Source organism: Eretmochelys imbricata, chromosome 3 (genome assembly GCF_965152235.1).
Source record: "Eretmochelys imbricata isolate rEreImb1 chromosome 3, rEreImb1.hap1, whole genome shotgun sequence".
Lineage (NCBI taxonomy): Eukaryota > Metazoa > Chordata > Testudines > Cheloniidae > Eretmochelys > Eretmochelys imbricata.
Window position 1 is genome coordinate 150,438,025 of NC_135574.1, and position 22,479 is coordinate 150,460,503.

Sequence of the window (22,479 nt, forward strand, 5' to 3'; positions counted from 1 at the left end):
TGTATGTATGTTTAAAACATACAACAAACATGGTATCTTCTATTCTTGAGTTTCTGCTAGTGACATTCTGTGAGTATCTATATATTTTACACATACGGGTGGATGTGGGTATGGTGTGTGTAGATAGATAAAACACACCTGTAAGAATGATGCATGACTTCTAGTGGGGGTCCTGGCTCACATACTACACAGCTACCACATGAGTAAAAATTCTCAGAACTCTGGTAGTTCTGCTTGTCTCATGGTGGGAAACTAAGATCCAGGAGTGAGAATCCTGTTAGAGTGATCTTTTGAGAAGCAGAATTATGAGCAAACATCTTTTCCTTTTATGCCTGAGACTTGTTCAAATATTATTTCAGTGTCTAGAAGTATCTAAAATACTGTACTGTACTTAAGTCACATATGTTAGGATATTTAACGTAAATGTGATGGAAAAGTTCCAATTGCAGGTATATAATTTGTTTTTTTCAAGGTGTAATAAAAACAAAATTTTGGAGATCATTAACAAAGTTTGTTTTCGTTTATATGTACTAGGTTACAAATCAAATGGTTACAGCGTGTAAGGCATATATTACTGATGGTGGTTTATCTCGTGTATGGGACCAGGATACACCTGTAGTAATTAAAAAAATTCAGGTTTGTATAGTGGTATTTTGTTGTTTTCACTGGTTTAGATCACCTTCTGATGTGGGTTCTTATTTTACCTAGTAAGCACTGGCTTGTAGGACTGCACTGAAGTCCATCATTTTTATTAGAAAAGTATGCATTGCTTTGTAATATAAAGTTTTCCAGATTTCATATTAAATAAATTATTCAAAGCTGATTTATTACTGTTAAAAGTAAACATATAACACTATAGGATTTAAAAGAGACAGTCCCACTATTTAGAGTGTTCAATCTAAGGTAATCAGTCAAAGAACATAAAAGCAACAGAAAAAGGAAAAAGGATGATATTTAAAACAAGTAAAAATAAGTAATTACAGCATAGGGAGCTAATCATGTAAATTCTGATATTTTTAAATAGAAGTTGGGAGTAGCACAGAATGTGTAACTATCAGAGCCATGTCAGTCAAGAGGATTTAGAGGGACAGGATGGTATACAGGAGGAGGAATGTTATTCCAGGAATCAGGAGCAGTATGAGATAAGGCTCAAAGGCAAGAGTGACAGCAGTGTACTAATGGAGAAATGAAGCAAGAATGGTCAGAGTGCTGGGCTGATAGGTGATAATGATATGTAGGTAAAGGGAGAGTTTTAAAAATGATGAGGAGTTCCGATTTTATGTAGAAAGAGACAAGGAGCCAGTGAAAGCACATTAGAAAGTGAATTACATGCTAAGAGCAGCAGGAGAGTAAGGTTATTTTTACTGTTGAATGTTGGGTAGATTGGAGAGGAGATGGTCAATGGTTTTGATGAGAAAACTATATAGCATGAACCAGAGTTTTGTCAGACTAGGGAGAGATTTTGGAAACGCTAGTGGGAGAAGCAAAAGGATTTGGTGAGAACCCGGTGAGGAGAGAAGGAAAGGGAGGAGTCAAAGAATTTAAAGGTTGAGAGAGGGAGTGTGCATATATGTGGAGGGACTGTGTAGGGCACCAAAAATTTAACAACCTGTCAGAAGGTTGGGCTCCCTGCTTCATGGTAATAATGTAAGTTTATCCTTTGTAGAAAACCAGTTTGCAGGTTAAGACCACAATTTCCCTTTATCTTCTGTTGATCCCCTTTTCATGATCAATGATGAGTATTTAATGAGGTGGGACCTAATAGTACTCCACTCCACTTCAATTTGCATTGCTCTTTATCATTACTCTAAATAATCCTAATTCTTCAGCTCAGTTTTACTCTCCTTTGAGTTCCTGTACACGTATACATTCCATTTTAGGTGTATGTGTACTCAATGCACTTTAGTCAGAGACTTTTTCTAGTAGTACCTTTGGGGTAGTGGATGTGGTCTGGTGTGGTGGGGCGGTGCCCCACCCCCATGCCAGATTGGGCTACAACAGGCCAGAGCGGCTGCGCAAGGTGGCAGCCAATCAGGGAGGGCCTGTTAGGGAGCCAATCAGAGCCAGTATTACAGCCAGCCAATCAGGGCTACTCTAGTACCTATATAAAGGCTGCCCAGGAAGGGAGCAGGCAGTCTCTCCCAGGCCTTCAGAGGGTGAAGGTCTGTCTCCTGTGTGAGGAGACTAGCACCAGGGACAGCGCAGCGCAGCGCTGGGCAGGTGGGGGTAGCAGAAGGGAACTCCCGCCCGGTATCTGCTGGGCCGTGGGCCCTGAGGAAAAGGGCCTAGCCAGTGCAAAGGGGCCGAGGGGGAAACGGCCCAGGGAGAGAGACGGACAAAGAGAGAGAAGGAGGGCAGGCAGGAAGGCTGCCACCAAAGGGTCCCTGGGTTGGGACCCAGAGTAGAGAGCGGGCCTGGGTCTCCCCCCCTTGCACTTCCACCTGGCCGTTAGGAGTGCCCATCACGGACTGCACCAGACCCCTGCCAAAAGGGGTTAGACTTTGGGGTGTGGTTGGCCATTGTGGCTGGGGCGAAGAGAAGGACTGCTGATAACACCAAACCCCCGGAAGGGGGTGAGACCGGAGCAGTGGGCACTGCCAAAGGGCAGTGTCCTGAAGAAGACGCCGCAAGCTGGGAGCAACGTGGGTCGAGATGCCAAACAAGGGCGGGAGACGGACGGGACACCACTGGCAGAGGGCGCTCTGCATGAACTGAGCTAATTCCCTGACTGAGCAGCAGGAGGTGCTGCGGTGGCGAGTCCCAACCCCGTCACACCTGGATGTCCTTGTGATGCATCAGAGGGCATAAAGGGCAAGGCCACACTGACTCCCTCTCATTCTTTCTTACTGCCCATGGCAAGTACTGGAGATCTCCACTGCTTTTTGAGCTTTGTCATTTCTAGCCAGCTTTACATATTGAAATTGTATATAGTTGTAGATACTGTTAATAGTTAGTATTAGTTTAGTGTTAATTATATTATATTATATTATTATTATTTTCATTTTTCCTTCTGAGTGTTGCTCCTGGAGTCTCTCTGTTTACAATGCAGAGATCTTCAGGTTTCAAACTGTAAAGTAATGCCTGCAACTGATGGGCATCAAGTTGCTTGTTTTGTTTAGGAGAGGAACATGTTAAAGATAAGTGCTCCAATTGTAAGTCTTTTCTGTCGAGTACGAAGTATGAGAGAGATTCATCTTATGGCATACCTGTTAGAGAAGGCAATGTGCCCCTCCTCAGAATTTGATGACTTTGTTTGTCAGAGCTGAAATCTCTGCTACCCTGTAAAGAATGACCTTTTGGCTACCTCTTCTGCATATAAGGGAGAGAATGGGGGAAAGAGATGGTTATCTTTGTCCACAATGCTTCCTTGAAACCAAAGATGCTTGCTATTTCCTCCGAGTCAGACTCGAGACCAAAGAAGTTTTCCTTTTCAGCTCTCAAAGGTGAGACATCGGAAGGAACAATACGTTCTCTGGTACTGACTTGGGTGGAACATAAGAACAACGATGACCTCTGGTACTGTTAGAGGTGGCACTGTCAGATCTGGCACTAATGTCTCTGGTGCTTTCGAGACTGACATCTTCTTCATCTCACATGATAATGTCGACTCCGCTGTTTAATTCTTCAGAACTGTCGAGATCAGTGTTGTATACTTCAGCACCAATACCATCTACTTGGACTTGGGGGCACTTCATTCTATCTCCATACCTACAGTGCTTCAAGCTTTCTTAGTTGCTAAGGACTTAATATGTCTCTCAGTACCAGACTTGCCACTGCAGTCAGTATTGGTCGCAGTCATGTCAGCTAACATAGTCTCACTATACCTTTTATGGATCTGCCACCATTGCATGCTTCTCAACAGTCACTGGTACTGGTAACTACTTCTGCATCAGTACTTGCTACATTGGCTCTAGTACTGATGATAGTGCTGACAACATTTCTGTCTACATCTCTGGTACCACATATTTCTACCTCCCTTTACTCAAACTGCTATTGCTCCAAAATTTCCAGAGAACTGTAATATGTCTTCATCTAACTCCAGCAGCAGCTGGCCAGCTTCACCTGTTATGTCATTTAGATCTTGCTACTCTCCTGCTCAATCTTCATATAAATGTACTGCAAGGACATGATACTTGGCCACTTCTCCCATGTGCCTTCAGACAAGACTGAGATTCATCTGGAGACTTCTCTGCCTGGTGCTCATCACCTTGGTCTGTGGTTCCCTGTAACTTCCCATCCTGACCCTATTGGGCCATGGGATGCCTCTCAAGATATGAGCTTGGTGTCTGCCTCTTGATCCATATCCAAATCACTGCTCTGTTCCATCTTCTGCTACATAGGAAGCACCTCCCCTGGCTTCTGAGCAGGTGTCCCGCTTAGAGATCTTGGAAGAGGCGAGAGACAGGATGACACCACTGTCTAACTTCCTCTTATCTCATCATCCTCACCAGATGAGGTGATTACACCAGAAACATCCTTGCCACCTAGTGGATTTTTAAACTTTTCAGGATTTGATGAAGTGGTGACATACCCATAATGTGAATGGGCCAAGGTTGTTTAAGATAACCCTCATAAACTCCTGAAAATATTTGAAACCTTGGCTCCAGAATGTGTGGCTCTTCTGATCAATGAAACTCTTCACAATTCTGCTAAGACTTTATGGCAGAACCTGGCCTCCCTCCTGCTGGTATCAAAAAGGGCTGACAGTTGCTACTAAGTGCCCTCCCAAGAGGGTTATCGTTTTATCACGCATCCTTCCTTGTATTCTCCTGCGCTAATGGCTGTGAATGAACATACCAAAACAGTCACAGACAAAATCTAACCAAAAGATAAAGAATTGATTAAGTTAAACCTGTATGGCACGAAATCCTATACAACAGCCAGTTAGGAAATGGAAGTAGTAGGCTCTTCTGGCAAATATGTTTATTAATTGGAACTCTATCTCAAAATTTGGTGATAAATTGCCTGAGGAACTTAAGGAGCAATTTCTTGCCATCATAGCTACGGGTCACTTAACCACATTGACTCAGCAGTCATGGCTTTTAAATCTATGGCCACAGACATATCTATAAGCCATTCCTCCTGGCTTCAGGCCTCAGGGATTCCTAGAGAATTTCAAAACACAGGTGAAGATCTGCTTTTCAAAGGTCTAAATTGTTTTTGAAGAAAAAACTGCTATGCTTTGCTTACTCCAAAAGACTCTAGGGCTACATTATGTTCTTTGGAAGTCTACTCTCTGCCTCTAAAAAGGGACACTGTAAATCTCAATTTATCTGCTTAGACATGTGTACCCTTGTAGGAGATGCAGTAAGCCTTCGAGGTGCAAGCAGCTGCAGGATCTTCTAACCAGATGTCAGCTTCTTTAAAGCAGTAAATTTGATGGGCATATCAATGACAATTGACCAGTCACTATGTATCTGTAGTGGGGTGGTCACCCACTCCGGCCTTAAAGGGCTTAAAACAGCCCAGGAGACGGGTGTGGCTGGGAGCAAACAGTTCCCAGGCTGATTTGGGGAAGCAGGCTCAGATGTGGCCATGCCCCTATCAGGGCTTAGCTGGCCCTTATAAGAGGCAGTGGGCCAGGAGCAGACAAAGTCTCCTCTAGCTGTGGAGGGAGACGGGCCTGGCTGCTGGGGAGCGTACCAGGGTACCTGAGGTGAAGCAGGGCTGGGGAAGGCCAGAGGAGCTGGGAGGCTCCAGACTGGAAAAGCCCCAGGCTGTAGGCCTGGCAGATAGCCTAAGACAGGATACTGGGGTTGCAACAGGGCAGCCCACGGGTAGGCAGAGGTAGCAGGTCCAGACCCCCCTTGCCTGTGATGATTGGCTTATACACTGCAGTCCGCCCCAGTGTGCAGGGGCTCAATGGTGACTGGCAGTAGCCAAAGACTGAGGCGAGGTGGGGATAGTGGGTGGGGTTCCCCGGGGAGGGGAGACCCAGAGATCTGTGGTGTACTGCCAGGGAGCAGCACCCTGGGTAAAAGGGGCACTGGGGTCCGGGAGGGACACTGGGGCAGTGGCAAGCAGGACACCGGCCTGCAGAGGGCGCTCCGGAGGTTGGAAGAGCTAATTACCTGAGAGACCAGCAGGAGGCACCGCACGGGTGAGTCCCACACCATGACAGTATCTTCATACTAATTCCCTTTGAGAACCATTGGTAAAGATGCATCAGCCAGAATCTTGTGCCTGAAGCTGATTTCAAGGCAGTAATATACCTTTAGGGTCACCACTTTGTAGGTTAAAAATTAGCATTTGTCTCTCTTCCTCAGTGCCTGCACCTCCATAACATCAGACAAATGGTTCTGAGCACTGCTTAAGAAGGATATGTCATACGGTTCCAATCCTTCCTCCACCAACCTTCCCAGGGACCCTTTTCACAAGACTGCTTCAGAAAGTGCAGTCTCTCCTCTGTATGGGAACTATATTGAAAGTATCTCTACAACAAGGGGGGGAAAGGGTTTTATTCCCACTACTTGCTCATTCCCAGAACAGGCTGGTGTTCTGATATCCAGGTTTTTCCTTAGCTGGATGACTGGCTGATTTGAGGTCAGTCAAAAGAGCAAGTAGTGAGCAGCATTATTCAAATCCAGTTACTGTTTGCTCATCTGGAACTGAGAATAAATGCAGAAAAGTCAACTTTAATCCCAGTCCAAAAGACTGAATTTGTAAAAGCCATCTTCGATACTACTACAAAAAAGAAAAGGAGTACTTGTGGCACCTTAGAGACTAACCAATTTATTTGAGCATGAGCTTTCGTGAGCTACAGCTCACTTCATCAGATGCTACTACAGTGACTGCTTACTTATTTCAAGACAGGTTTCTGGCCATTGTCAACTTTTCAAGAACTTCAAAGCCAATCTCAGGACAATGGTATAATCCTGCCCATGACTTCTAGGTCTCATGGCATCATACACATATGCAATTTAGCATGTCAGACTTCACCTCAGGTACATGGAGTCCTGGCTCCATTCCACAACTGAGCAGACACTCTCTGGACATGCTGATTTATGTACTTGTATGAGTGCTTTTATCCCTAGACTGGTGAATGGACCCCAAAAACAGCTGTGTGGGAGTTCCCTTCTCCCCTTCAGAACCAGCAATGACAGTTGGCACAGATGCCTCCACCAAGGCCTGGGGTGTCCACCCAGGGGAGTTTCACAACATATACAAATCATAGAGTTAGGGGATACATTTAATGCAAGCAAGTGTTCCTAGCCATAATCAAAAGGCACACAACTCAGGTACTTATGGACAACACCACTGCCATGTTTTACCTGATCAGGCAAGGCAGAGCCAGGTTGGGTCACTTATGTGAAGAATCGATTCATCTCTGAAGTTTTGTGTTCAGAACATTACACTGAAGCCTTCCATCTGCTGGGATGAGAAACACTACAGTGTATTCCTTAAGCAGAAATGTCATTTATCACCAAGAGTTATCCTTGAAGATAAACATATTGGCCATCATGTTCTAGAAATGGGGACCACCCGCTGTAGATCTCTTTGCAACAAACCTAAACAAAAAGTGTTAGAGGTGTGTTTCAGGGTGGTTGGAGTCCAGACTCAGTAGCAGATATCTTCCTTCTTCCTTGATCAACCGATCTTCTCTGTGCCTTTCCACTGGTTCATCCTTGGAATCAAAGGATAAGGAAACTAAAATAAGACCACGCTACATTAACACTGATAGCTCTGGCTTGGCTAGGGCAGCATCGCTACATAGATCATCAAGAGCTCACAATCCAATCACCAATAACACTGCCATTTGTTGAAGGATGTTTGTCTCTGAATCAAGATCAGAAACTACATCCGGACCTACAGAATGTGCATTTCTGGGCCTGGATGAGATATGGTTGGACTCCTTGGAAAAATCTTGTTCTCAGGAGATCCAAACCATTCTTATTAACAGAAAGGATTCTATGAGATCTATATACTTAGCTAAGTGGAAGAGATTTTTCTATCTGGGCTGCTTCTCATCATCTTTGTCCCACTGGAGCCGAAATTCAGGACATCTTGTATATATACAAGACTTTTCAGTTAGCTCCATTAGAGTTAATTTAGCCACCATCTTGGCCATTCACCCTTCCATTAAAGGCTTGTAAGTTTTTTGTCACACCTGGAGGTAGTGAGGTGTCTTAAAGAGCTTGTTTGTGTATACTGTCCTGTCAGAGATCTAGTTCCATTTTGGGAGCTGAGGGTGTGTGTCTCAACTTCAAGCCTAAGTTGACCTATATTAGGTCAACTTACAGCCACCACAGTAATTACTGCAGTGGTTCATGTCCACACTACCCTCCCTGGGTTGATGGTGCATGTCCTCACCAGGAGCACTTGCACTGACCTAAGAGGGGCAGCATGGGGAGCTGAGAGCCCAGTCTCTCAGCTCTGCTGGCAGCTTCCTGCCAGGAACCTGGCTGCCCTATATGTTCCCAGGTTCCCAGCGGGCTGTGCTCCCCTCTGCTTCCTGTTCCCTGCTGGGAGTGGGGGGGAAACCCCCTGGAGCTTCTCCCCCATCGTTCCCTGCCGGGAACAGGGGAAGCCGCCTTGAGGCAAGTCATTCAGAGTGTCTCCTAGACTGTTTGTGCCCTACACAAAAAGAGTGAAGGGGAAAGCAATCTCAGCTCAGATATCTTCTTGCATAAGATCCCGTTACAAATTCACAAATGTAACTTCTCCAACAAAGATAACGACTCACTCTACAAGGGCTCAGGTTACCACAACAGCCTTCCTAAATAATGTACTGATTGTGGATATCTGTAAAGTGGCTACATGGTAATCAATACATACCTTCTCCAGACTATGCCATCAACTCCGGCATTGTGAATGGATGTAGACTTTGGTAAGTCTGTACTTCATTCCCTGTTCAAGTAGGTCCGAAGTCCCACTGCCTGTAAAGAAACCCACAGTGAAATGTACATGTACACAATCATTCAAAGAACTAAAAACCAGTTACTTACCTCTACAGTAGCTGCTGCTCTTCACCATAGGTTTGTGCACACATTGAGCTTGTCTTCACTACTGGGGTAAGTCAACCGAAGTTACTCTACTCCAGCTATGTGAATAACATAACTGGAGACAACATAGCTTAGGTCGACTTACCCCGGTGTCTTCACTGCTCTGCATCAATAGGAGACGCTCTCCAGTCCACTTACCTTACCTTTCTCAGGGAGCTGGAGTACTGGAATTGACCGGAGAGCACTCTACTGTCGAGTTAGCAGGTCTTCACTAGACCCACTAAATCAACACCCGCTGCATCAATTGCAGCAGTGTTGATCTCCCGGTAGAGAATACAAGCCAATACATTCCATGACCCTCCCTCCTTCTCTTCTAGTTTGGAAGTGTTTTCATTTGGAAGTGTTTTCATATTTCTGATGCAAAGGAACTCAGGAGGGTTTTCTTTAATGCCTTTGGCTGCATACACAAGGATATCGTAGGTGCATGCAGTGCCCCGACAGTACTGCTTATAAAAGTCTCTGACTCAAGTATTTTGGGCACACACATACACCTACAGTGGAATGTATGTATGCCCAACACATCTTGAAGAACAGTGATTATAGTAGAGGTACGTATCTGTTTCTTTCACATGACAACGATCATGTGCAGGTCAGTTTTTAGATTAGTTTTGTGAGTGACCTTTTGTAAGAAACATCAAATGCTTTACTGAAACCCGAATATTTTGCTATGTTTCCTCCAGCCACAAATTTTGTAATTCTAAGTGTACAAATTTGGGACAAAGCTGTCGTGTCAGTCTTGATAATAAAGAAAAAATTTCACAAAGGAAAATTATAATATTGTCTCTTTAAAGGCTCCAGCCTTCATATTTAACATCCTTTAATGCTGTGGCTTCTTTCTAAGGATATGGACCAGGCTTCCCTCACATTGTTTTCACTAAAAAAGTCTACTGCCACACCCGGGCAGGCTTCTTTTGGACCTTATAAACAAAGACAAGAAATCAAAAAGTCTTATCGGAGAGTCTTTTCAAGCAGAATGCAAACCTCAGGCAGAGACGAAGCAATCTTTTCTTCTGGGAGCACCAACCATTTCCACTTCCTGTTTAAATATCTGTTTTGCTGTCAACATGTGCTAAGATGGCTTGCAATCTGTCTCTTAATAACTAGTTGTATAGTTTTTTTTAAAAAAAATAAAATAATGGGAAACCAGGGATGTATTGAACATGAGGGATCTGTCATGTACCAAAGGACTGGGGGAACCTCCCCCTCCACAAAGGTCTTATTATATATTTTTTAAAAAGGACGGAAGAGTGGGGAAAGAGGGATTCTGGAAATTACTGATTGGTAAACATATAATGGATTGAAAATAAAGCACAAATATTTTTCCATCTGTAAGCACTTGGAGGATAATGGAACTATGGGAAATAAAGTTATTTCTTCAAATCACGGACTGTATGTTTTGATTGATAACATTGGTGGATGTAGGAAACATAGTGGTAATATCTGGACTTAAACACGATATCATGCCTCACATAAGCTAAATTGAAAACAAATTCAGAATGGCTGTGTTGAAGGCCCCATGACTTGCAAGCTTGGCCTAGATTCTGCAGCTAGATCCTATATTCTGTAGCACTCTGCTGAAAATTCTGCAGCTTCTTAAGAACAATTTTAAAAATTGATGATATATTAGAGAATTAAATATGAAAATGAATAATAAAATTAAAGTAGCTCCTAGGTTATTTATTTTAATATTAAATTTCCATTTATTTTACATTGCCTCCCCCATTTTCAGTATACTGCAGATTGTTATTTTTTAGGTTTCAGCATTAAGAACACTTTAATTTAATGGTGCATTTCAGACATTCTGAGCTATGTTTTCAGGCAGTATGACAACTCAGGAAGACATCAGTACTTCGATTTACATTTGGATCACATTTTCAAGCTTTTCTTTGGGACCACAAAGCCTAGAAACACAATTTTTTAAAATGAAAGCTGAGATCCTGGAGCAGCTTTTTGCAGAAAGCATGACTTCCATAACAAATTCCATGGAATTCCGGAATACATGGGACTTTGGCCATGTCTACACTACCACTTTTGTCAGTATAACTTATGTCATTCAGGGATGTGTTTAAAAACAAACAAACAAAAAAAACCCCACCCTCTTGAGCAACATAAGTTACACTGAAAGAAAAGGTGTACTTGTGGCACCTTAGAGACTAACAAATTTATTTGAGCATAAGCTTTCATGAGCTAAGGTGCCACAAGTACTCCTTTTCTTTTTGCGGATACAGACTAACAGGGCTGATACTCTGAAATAAGTTACACTGAGAGACATGCTGGTGTGGACCGTGCTATGTAGGTGGGAGAGCTTCTCCTGCTGATATAGCTACCACCGCTCATGAAGGTGGTTTTATTATGTAGATGGGAGAGCTCTCTCTCCTGCCAACATAGAGCAGCTACACAAGTGATCTTACAGTGGCACAGCTGCATTGGTACAGCTGTGTTGCTCTAAGCTCGCTAGTGTAGACATGGCTTTAGACTATGATTTGATTGCTGTCACTTATGACCCTAAACAAGGGTTACTGATAAGTTTGTTTTTCCTTCTTTAAATTGGGTTGAGATGACCAACAGAGTGCTTTAAGGGTTTGTGTTGATTTAACATAAAGCATCTATTATAAAACATTCTAGAGAATAAAAGCTTGAACATTTTGATTGAAGACTGGTTTGTTTTTTTGCATCCGCTGAACTGGTGCATTAATTAAGGTCTCAATTCAACAAACCACTTAAACATGTGCTTGCAGTTCAACATGTACTTACATGGCTTTTCTGTGGAATTCTACTCCTGGACAGCCAAGACAGGGTTTTTTACGTTAGGTATAATATTTGAAAGAGCTGCTGCCTAATTGCCGTCAACCTTTTTCCTCTACATTTTAAACTGGAAATGCTCATATTGGCATAGCTAGTTTTAACCATGCTGTGCTAATAGTATGGTTATAGGAAGTACTGTTTTCTGTTTTGGCTTCTTCTTGATACAGCCACTGTGTGTCAGAATCGTCTCATCTTTCTCCTTTCCCATACAACTTCTTGTCTTGTTCCTCTCTTGTTGAAGTATTTTTGCTAATTATTATTAGGTCAGTAGGTCTCAGAGGCCCCCCCAGCCATCCTTAGCACCCCCTTTTGTTAGGTGCTATATAACACATGGTAAAAGCCTCTGCTCTGAAGGGCTTACAATCTAGGGCCTTGATCCTGCAAAGGCTTACACACATGCTTAATTTTAGGGGTAATAATAATATTTGAATAATACTTAATACTTCAGCAAGAGGGAGGGAGAAATCAGTAGAACTATTCAGTGTGGAAAGTTAAGCGTGCTTAAATTTTTGCTGGATCAGACCTAAGACAAGACACATCTAGCAAATGTAAGAAAAGAAATCTGAAGGATCTGAGATGTTCAAGGGTAACACTGATATGGCATTTGGTAAAGATTAGCTCCCTGCAGCGATAGTTTTGAGTCAATTATTCTTAATCATAAAGTAAGATAAATACAGGAAATCCTTATTGGTCATCCATCTAACATTATTAGTTTGGTTTTTCACATTTTCTCCTCATCACTTTCTTCTTTTTGAAATGAGAATAGTAAGTGCTAAATAAGAAGAATTTGTCCATGTTAGTGCAGGACACAAGGAATAGGTCACAAGTCTGGTTGCAAAATTCTGTTTCAGTATCAAAATGATAATGTGGACTAATGACAAAAAATACCATTTTCTAAAATACAGAACAGCCAACAGAAACAACAGATTTTTTTTGTACATAAGAAATATTGCATGTTTCTTTCCATCTGATAGTTATTGCATTTGTTTCTCAACTTTTTTAGGACTGCATTTTTTTATTTAAAGAATATCAAAAATGCTTTCATAAAACAAGGAAACAGATTTTGGAAGCTCTAGGGGAAAAGACATTTGAAGTATCAGAGATGTATATTTTTGGCAAATTCGAAGCTTTTTGTAAAAGGCTAGAAAAAGTAAGTAACATTTTAAAAAAAAAGGTAATTGTGCATGTCTTTAATGAGAATTTTTGTAGATTGACTAAAGAATTGCTTAGTGCACTGTATTCTTAATTCAATATGAAAGATTTTTTTTCTTTAAAATGTGGTTGATGTTTTTGGATAAATACGGCATTTCTCTTGATTTCTTAGACCATCAAATTATTATGACTTTCACAAATAACGAAAGCTGTAGTTAAGAGTTGCAACTCACTTTTTTCATTTGCTCATAGCTTGTTAAAAAATTCGGTGTTTGGCTTTCTATGCTTGGTCTCAGCCTAAAATTCAGTTTTTTAAAAGGGTTCAGAAAAATCAATTAATCTGAACCTAAGCTTTGTCTACACTATGCAGCTTTTAGCGACATGGCTGTGCCACTACAGCCACGTTGCTAAAAGGAGCGCAGTGTATCTGCTGTTTGTCGGCAGGAAAAAGCTCTCCTGCCGACAAACTTCCACCCCGCTCAAGCAGCAATGACTTTGTGGGCAGGAGAGCACTCCTGCCGACAAAGTGCTGTTCACACCGGTGCTTTTCGTCAGTAAAACTTTTGTCGTTCAGGGTGTGTGGTTTATTTTTTTTTTTTCCCCAACTCCCCTGAATGACAAAAGTTCTGCCGATGAAGTTCCAGTGTAGACAAAGCCTAAGTTAGATGGACAGAGGAAAAAAAATAATAGATTTACATTTTTGCCAAAATACATAAGGCTTTCCCCCCCCAAAGATTATAAAAAGAAAGAGACCCACCACACACACATTGTACTTCAAATTTTCAAAATGTGATGTTTTTATTATTAATTTGTTTATTTATTAAGCTCCCATAGCATTATTTGTGTTGTACACGACAAAAAAATTAAGATAATTATGTATCCTAAAGAGTTAATAATCTATCCACACCCCATTAAAGTGAATGGAAAGAGTCCTGTTAATTTAATGGGCTTTGGAACAAACTGTAAAAAATAAAAAATGGAGAAGTGAAGAGTAGGAAACCCAAAGGGAGGATTGTTTTAGAGTTGTTGGTTGCTGGTGTGGTTTGTTTTTGTTTGTTTTTTGTTATTCTCTTCCTGTGGGTTTTGTAGAAGTGACATTTTAGGAGGGATTTGAACGTGGAAAGAGAGGGTGGTGGATTAGCTCCATGCAGGTGGCCTGATAACTCTTGACAGCCTTTTGTCTTCAGCGCCCTCTGGCAAACTCTTGTGCATGAGTCTTCAGCATTAATCAATGCATTTACAAAATCAGTTTAGGATCAGTTCCTCCAAATTGATCCCACTTGCACAGAACAAAATCAGAAAGAAGCATTTAAAGAATTCCCTAAGAAACCCAGGCTGGAGACTTTCATATCCTGGGTCCAAGGGTGTCATAAATATAAAGGGAAGGGTAAACCCCTTTAAAATCCCTCCTGGCCGGAGGAAAGATCCTCTCACCTGTAAAGGGTTAAGAAGCTAAAGGTAACCTCGCTGGCACCTGACCAAAATGAGCAATGAGGAGACAAGATACTTTCAAAAGCTGGGAGGAGGGAGAAAAATAAAGGGTCTGTGTCTGTCTGGGTGATGCTTTTGCCAGGGACAGAACAGGAATGGAGTCTTAGAACTTAGTAAGTAATCTAGCTAGGTATGTGTTAGTTTATGATTTCTTTAAATGGCTGAGAAAATAGCTGTGCTGAATAGAATGACTATTCCTGTCTGTGCGTCTTTTTTGTAACTTAAGGTTTTGCCTAGAGGGATTCTCTATGTTTTGAATCTAATTACCCTGTAAGGTATTTACCATCCTGATTTTACAGAGATGATTCTTTTTTACTTCTATTAAAAGTCTTCTTGTAAGGAAACTGAATGCTTTTTCATTGTTCTAAGATCCAAGGGTTTGGGTCTGTGGTCACCTATGCAAATTGTTGAGGATTTTTACCAAACCTTCCTCAGGAAGTGGGGTGCAAGGGTTGGGAGGATTTTTGGGGGAAAGACGTGTCCAAACTATGTTTTCTCAGGAACCCATATAAAGTTTGGTGGTGGCAGTGGAAGTCCAAGGGCAGAGGGTAACAAATAGTTTGTACCTTGGGGAAGTTTTAACCTAAACTGGTAAAAGTAAGCTTAGGAGGTTTTCATGCAGGTCCTCACATCTGTACCCTAGAGTTCAGAGTGGGGAAGGAACCTTGACAAAAGGCCATGAAGTAACCCGAGGTGGATCAAAGAGATCCTTAGTCTCAGATCAATTGATATTCTGTTTGTCTTGAAAGCAAGGCAACTGAGCTAGAAAATCTGGTGAATGGGCTATCTCTATAAGATAATCAGTTGGTGAACTCTTCCTCAGCTTATTTGGGGGTTAGACTGAGCCTTGCAGTCCCTTCTAACCGTATGATTCCACCATCGGTGCTACCTGCAAATGTCAGCTGAGATCCTCTGATTAAACCAATAAAGACTCCAGACCCAGATGCTCCCAATATGTTGAAAAGCTAGGCAGTGATTGGATCTAAGCCTCTTGCAACCAAGGAGGACATATTTCTATTCTTCTGTGCAAAGGGGGTAGACATCATTGGGGCATACCTGTCCTTAGAACATCTTGTAAAATGCAGAGATTGGCACTATGATTCTAGAGCACTTCTTCAAAACTTTTCACTTAAAAGGTCACAAAGCCTTTTTGTTAGTACTGTTTTTAAAGCACCGACAACGTGCTTAGTGATGAGCAAGATACAAAATGATTACTAGTCTCTGCCGTGAGGACAGTCCAATCTAAAAAATAAATCAGAGAACAAAGGATTCCATGGGAAGCCTAGCAAAGTGAGTAACTTGGACTTCTTTCTTTCTTTCCATAAACAGATGTAGTGCAATAGATGTGTAACCCAAGGCCATAGGTACAAGAAACAGGAAGAGGGATGGGGAAATAGAAACACCTAAATAAAAAAGTTGTCTCCTATTAAAATAGTGTCTCCTATTACTTAAGACATATGTACCTCTGTGGAAAATGTTTCTCTACCCTGACCCAATGTCTGAGTATGACTGGAGACTAAAAACTGAAGCCTATCCCAAAAACAAAGAAAAGTTGTCTACCCTACAAAGTTTTGTTGGCAAAAGTTATGCCACTTTAGTTAAAACCACTGTTGCATGTCTACATTATGCTCCTTGTGTGGGCAGAGTGCATCCACACTAGCAGCTCTTGCATTGATAGCCATGCGCTGTGGTATCTATCCCACTATGCAACTGTCCGCAGGGTGCTTTAGGAAGGGTTTGCAATGCCTCGTGGAGCAGGTACAGTGTCACATGATGCAGGTTTCTCAATCCCATCGTTCCATGGCACCCTAATAGATTGTCAGACACTTTTCAACTGAAGTGGGCAGGGGTGGGGGAGGGAGAGGAGAGTGGTGTGGGGGTGGGGGGGGGAGGAGACAGCAGGCTGTCTAACCTATCCTGAGACAGAGGGTGGGGGAATTCCCCCCATCAGCCCCCAGCTCTGCTCAGCACAGCAGTCTCTCCCGAAGCAGCCTGCTCTGCCTGCCTATGGCTCTGTGATTTCTCTAAGAGTTCTCCCACAACCTCCTCAGCTGTCAGAAGCAGGAGCGGCATCCTGCACAGGTCTGTGAGCTCTCCATGCTGAGGAATGTGAAAGCAGCACAGCAGTCCATCCATCCATCCCCACCCCACCCTCCGGCAGCAGCAGCCTGTCTTCCCCTGTGTTCCTAGTGCAGGGCAGAACAGGAGCATTCCACATAAATGATCTGACAGCTGAGCTTGCAGATGCTTCCCAGAAAGGGGAGGGACTCATGCCTGCAGGGCAGCAGAGATCAAAACAGTGAGCAGAGCCCTCAGGCATTGTGTTTTTCCTTGGTAATCATACAGTGCATATACTAGTTCTTGTGGTCTGTCTGTTGCGCTTGGAAATTCCTGTTTGTATGTCTTAAACATTGATGCTTCAGCTTTTGAGCCATTCCCCACCCTATCACTCAGATATTAAATGTAATTTAATGTAAAAGTTAACTACAGATAAACCTTCCTCAAGATACCAAGAAAAACAGAGCAAAAATATTGAAACGATTTAGATTAGGTTGAGTGATGGTGAGGGTTGGGGTAAGAAGTTGAGGGAGCAGTGTTTTGTTGTGAGTATTTAGATGAGGAATTCTGAGTGAAATAACCAATCAGAGCAGACTGGCCATTGATCTCAGTCTAGTCTGTTTAGCCCAGGATGTAATTATTCCTTTGTCAACAAAAAGCACCACAAGCAAACTAAATGAATTGAAATAAATTCATAATTTGATCTGAGTGTGAAAAATATTTTTTTATTTCAGATTACAGAGATGATTACTATAGTACAAACATTTTCTGCACTTAGTATGTCTACAATTGAAGGGATAGATATTATGGCAATAAAGTTCAAAAATATCTACCAGAGCATTCAAAAGAAACAATATGATATTCTTGACCCACGAAAAACTGAATTTGATGTAGATTTTGGAGACTTCATGACAAAAATCGAAAGTTTAGAGGTAAGTAACATTGTTATCTGTAACTTATTCAAGGCCATAATCTCATGATTTTTACATATTCAGAACCCCTTGGACTTCAGTGGGAGCTTTGACTGAAAAAGGACTGTATGATTTGGCTTTATTTGGTGAATGGTAGAGTTTGTTAGGAAAATAATAACAAATTTCACAACTTGTGCAAAGGCTTTTATATTTAACTGATCCTTAAATTTCTTGCCTTTCTTATGGTTATTTACAGATTATTAACTGCAGGAATATACTTGCCTACAGTTTTGTCAATGATATAGGTGTCTGTTTTCCAGATCTCGTGTACTCATAGCTCCCATTAATATTATAGGAGTTATGTTCTCACTTTGGGAAAATGTTTCACAAATGTAAGTTTTGCTATATACTGTGTACAGTGGACACCATTGAAACGGCACATTCATCCCCTGTGGTAGTTAAATTTACCAAGGTATCTGAGGAAGCATTCTAACTATAGGTAAATATTTCAAACATTGTGATAAAGATAAATATGTGGGTGTTGTAAACATTCCTTATTATTGACACCCACTGATGGGCAAGAGTTGGATCTCTTTCTGGGTTGATCTCTTGCCAGAAAAGAGAGGTTCTTCTTCAAGTGATTGCACATGTCTGTTCTACTTAGGTATGTGAACATTACGTGCACTTGAGTTGGAGAGCTTTCACTAATAGTACCCTGTGCTTACCTGTGTTTTCAGCTGTGGGTTTAAAGGCTGGAGCTGCCCTGACCTTCCCTCAGTTCCTTCTCATCTTCCATGGCTAAGAGTTGGAGGTCCCCATGCACTTTGCTTATGGTTTTTCCCGTGAGCTTTTTCACATCTTTTATTTGGTAAATGGTAGTTAGATTAGGATAGTTAGTAAGTAGTTTTGTGTCATTTTGCATTTTTGTCCCTATCTTGGTTTTTCAAGGCCTGAGATGCTTGGTACTGGCTTTAAAAGACAAAAGTCGTCATGCTTTAAACATTGCCCCTCCAGCCAGGTGGCAATGCCAACAAACAACCCACATACTCGCTGACTCTTATGTCAGGATGAGGGACACATCAGAGAAAAACGCAGCATTAGCTGTTTTTTGTTTTTTTTTAAAGAACACAAACATCCCGGGCAGCATATCTATTCATGCAGTCCCCCCATGCATCTTCTAATGCTGGCCCCTCACAAGTTCTGAGATTTGACTTTATACCAGCTAGGAGTGCTCCCACAGCTTTCTCTATTTCCCACTGTGAGAAGAGGAGGCACTCCCCTTCACCAGGACCTTCTCATAAGATGCCCCAAACTGTGACTACTTCAGATCAGTCTCTAGCTTCAAGACCCAGGAAGGGCTTCTTGAGCTACACAAAGGACCCTGGGGATTATTGTGCCTCAGATAAATCATCTCAGATGCTAACTGTACTAAGGTGAGTGTATGAGCCTTGGCTTGATGTTGCCTGTTAACATCCCAAGAGAGGCTTGACCCACCAGTGATGTTGACTCCATTACTGATTCTGTCAGTGCAGTTTAAATCAGTACCCACTAATCTGTGCATCTCTGCTACCAGCAGAAGGACCGAACTCATTTTCCCAAATCTCGATCAGCTTCAGTAGCCTTCCTAAACAACATAGAGATCATGGATGTGTAGAGCAGCCACTTGGATGTCCATACACGTTCACAAAACATTCCACAATAAACAAGGGTTTAAGATTGGACACATTGCTAGGTCTTACAGTGTTATCATCGCTTACACAAGCAATGCTGAAGCTCCTTCTGTCCAACGAGAGACATTGCTCAACAGTCACCTGAAGTGGAGCACGCACAGGGACACACTCTTCAAAGAAGAAGAGAGGGTTATTCACCCTGTGCAGTAACTGAGGTTCCTTGAAATGAGTGTCCCTGTAGGTGCTCCACTGCCTCCCTACCTCCCCTCTACTTTGGAGTTCAATTTCTGGACTCTACAGTAGAGAAGGAACTGGGGGGGGGTCTGGACACATACGCAAGGTAGGTGCCGACAACAGCACAAGACGGGGACAGCACATGCACGACCCAAATGAGCACTGCTGCTGAAATTCTTCAATCAAAGACGCAGGGATGCACATTCACCTGAAGTGGAGCACCCACTGTCTTCACCCATCTTGAAGAATCTCAGTTACTGCACAGGGTGAGGAACTTTCTCTTCCTCATCAAATAAGATCTGGTCACCAGAGACCTCAGGCCCTGAGAGGATTGCTAGTGAGGCTCTGAGCACTTTGGGTACTGTGAAGCACGTTAAGACTTCAACTAAGTCCCATACCTCAGTGGTAAAGGGCTTAGTATGAAAGACTGCTATGACCAAGAGAACGGATTCAGTGGAATCTTTTACCCAGTTGGTACCAACATCAGCACCTCACACAATGGCTTCTGTAACATCATCAGTGCTTTTAGCAAGTTCTTTTGTGCTCCTGGGTACTGCAGGAATTCCAGTACCTGAAAGACCTCAGGATACCAAATGAGCTTGAATCTCCAGTCCTTGTGACCTGAGTACTCCTCTCAGGATTGAGGTCAAGAGGGTCGTTGACTGCTCATGTTTTTGTGAGACCTACCTCTTCTCCATCTTCTACTATCCATGAGGGGTTATTACCTCTGATTCAATATGTGGAGGAGCATTTCGACTCAGTGTCTGAACTTCCTGTTCAAGACTCTCCAATTTATTCCAGGAGATGTTGTTATTCCCTAATGTGGCTGCAACAAAGACAGGACACCAGACCCCTGTCTGCTAATACTTGGTATGACCAACATTGGATATCTCCCCACATGCCTTACTGGGATTTATGGGCAATGTACTGCCAGTAATTATGAGAGACCTCAATTCAATCCTATAGGGAACACAGAAGACTTCATTCCCCAGTACTATTTATCCCTTCACTCCACTTTAAGAGTCCAAGAAGACCTTTGATGAGAAAGAGGCAAGGGTGGACAAGGAGGTTACCCGCCTTACAAACATCTCTTTGTCGTCACCTGGTGAGGCAGTAAAACCACCTCTGCCATTGTTAACTAATGACTTTTAAACATTTACAGGATCTGATGCAGTGGGTCGCTGACCCATGAAAGAATGACCCATTCCACTGAAGGAAATCTGGGTTTTCCATCGCAAGCTCCTGGACATAGTGCACAGCTCTTCCTCAGCACTGGTTGCACTGCAAATTACTGAATCCCTCCTTGAGCTAGCTTAGTCCATCTGGTAAACCCCACCTATGTCCTCCACATACGTGCAAGCAAGCTGATAAAAAATTCTGGCCTTGATTCTCTCACCCAGCACCAAATTATTTTGTTGTCGCCCCAGTCAATGAAAGGGGCAGGCAACATACCCAAAAAGCCATCCCTTATAAGGATCAGAAACCTCTAGACGTTTTTGGTTGTAAGAGCTACTCGTTAGCAACATTACAGTTGAGGAAAGGTAATCACCAGGTGCTGATGTCAAAATATGACTACCTGAACTATGAGAAGTTTAATGCATTTATTGACCATTTGCTACAGGAACATCCAGAACAGTTCTGTGTCATAATAAAGGAGGGTCAGCTCTTGGAAAAAACTTCACTGCAGCCTTCACATGATACTGCAACCAGGTCTGTTTACAGCAGAGTAGGGAGGAGATGAGCTTCCTTCTTTCCATTGTCTGGTATCCCTGTAAAATTTACTATTCGATGGCCAGAAGCTTTTTGCAGATTCCACAAACAACTCGCTTAATACCCTAAAGGGCTCCATGGCAACACTTAAATCTTTATGGATATACACCCCTGCAAATAATAAGTTTAGCAGGTCTCATTGGGCACAAAGATCCTACCCTACTCACTCTTCCACCTTCCGCAGGCCACTGGAACCACCAGCTAAGAGGCTGAAATTTTCAAAGAAAAAGCTGTCAACTACCTAGATTGTCATTCCAGCCTTTAACATTGTCCAAGCACCAGTTCTGATGATTCAGACCACCCAATGATCAGGTTTTCTCTGCTGCAATGCACAACCCCCCCTTCCTCAATGTGAGCACTAACACTCTCTCTTTCATCAAGTATGGGAGGCTATAATATCGGACAGATGGACGTTGGAGGCCATTAGTTTGGGTTGTATTGTCCAGTTTACCTCCATCCTGCCCTTCCAACCCCCTTCCCTGTCCCCCCTTGGGGATCCCTCTCAGATTTCTTTTGCTGACACAGGAGATTTCATCACTCCTAAGTCTAAGAGGCATAACACCAGTCCCACTTCAACACAGGGGAAAAGGATTCTATTCAAGATGCTTTCTGATACTCAAGAAAAACAGAGATTGGAAGCTGATATTAGATTTCAGACAATCGAAGAAGCATGTCAGACATCTAAATTTCAGGGTAGTGTCCCTAGCAGCTATAATTCCCTCCCTGAATCCAGAGACTGGTTTGCGATCCTCAATATCAAAAGTGCGTATATACACATAAACAACAAGCAGTCCTTGTGGCACTTAGAGACTAACAAATTTATTTGGGCATAAGCTTTTGTGGGCTAAAACCCACTTCATCAGATGCATGGAGTGAAAAATACAGAAAACAGTAAAAATATTACAGCACATGGAAAGATGGGAGTTGCCTTACCGAGTGGGGGGGGTCAGTGCTAACGAGGCTAATTCAAATAAGATGGAAGTGGCCTATTCTCAACAATTGACAAGAATGGGTGAATATCAAATGAGGAAAATTACTTTTTTGTAGTGCTAACAAGGCCAATGCAATCAAGGTGGACGTCACCTATTTCCAACAGTTGAGAAGAAGGTGTGAGTATCAGCAGAAGGGGAAAATTACTTTTTGTAGTGACCCATCCACTCCCAGTCTTTATTCATGCCTAATTTGATGGTGTTTGCAAATTAATTCCAGTTCTGCAGTTTCTCATTGGAGTCCGCTTCGTTGAAGAATTGCCACTTTTAAGTTTGAGTGTCCAGGGAGATTAAAGTGTTCTCCTACTGGTTTTTGAATGTTATGATTCTTGATGTCTGATTTGTGTCTATTTATCCTTTTACGTAGAGGCAGTCCGGTTTGGCCAATGTACATGGC

The 22,479-nt window shown here is 42.5% G+C and overlaps 1 protein-coding gene across 1 annotated transcript in view; it reads left to right on the plus strand.

Annotated features, from left to right (window-relative positions):
• Positions 1–22,479, plus strand: part of DNAH8 (dynein axonemal heavy chain 8) — a 591,778-nt gene that overhangs the window by 72,842 nt on the left and 496,457 nt on the right. The window contains exons 10-12 of the mRNA XM_077812184.1: positions 535–636; positions 12,811–12,957; positions 17,243–17,440. Coding sequence (XP_077668310.1) covers positions 535–636; positions 12,811–12,957; positions 17,243–17,440 — 447 coding nt within the window. The remainder of the gene's footprint in view (positions 1–534; positions 637–12,810; positions 12,958–17,242; positions 17,441–22,479) is intronic.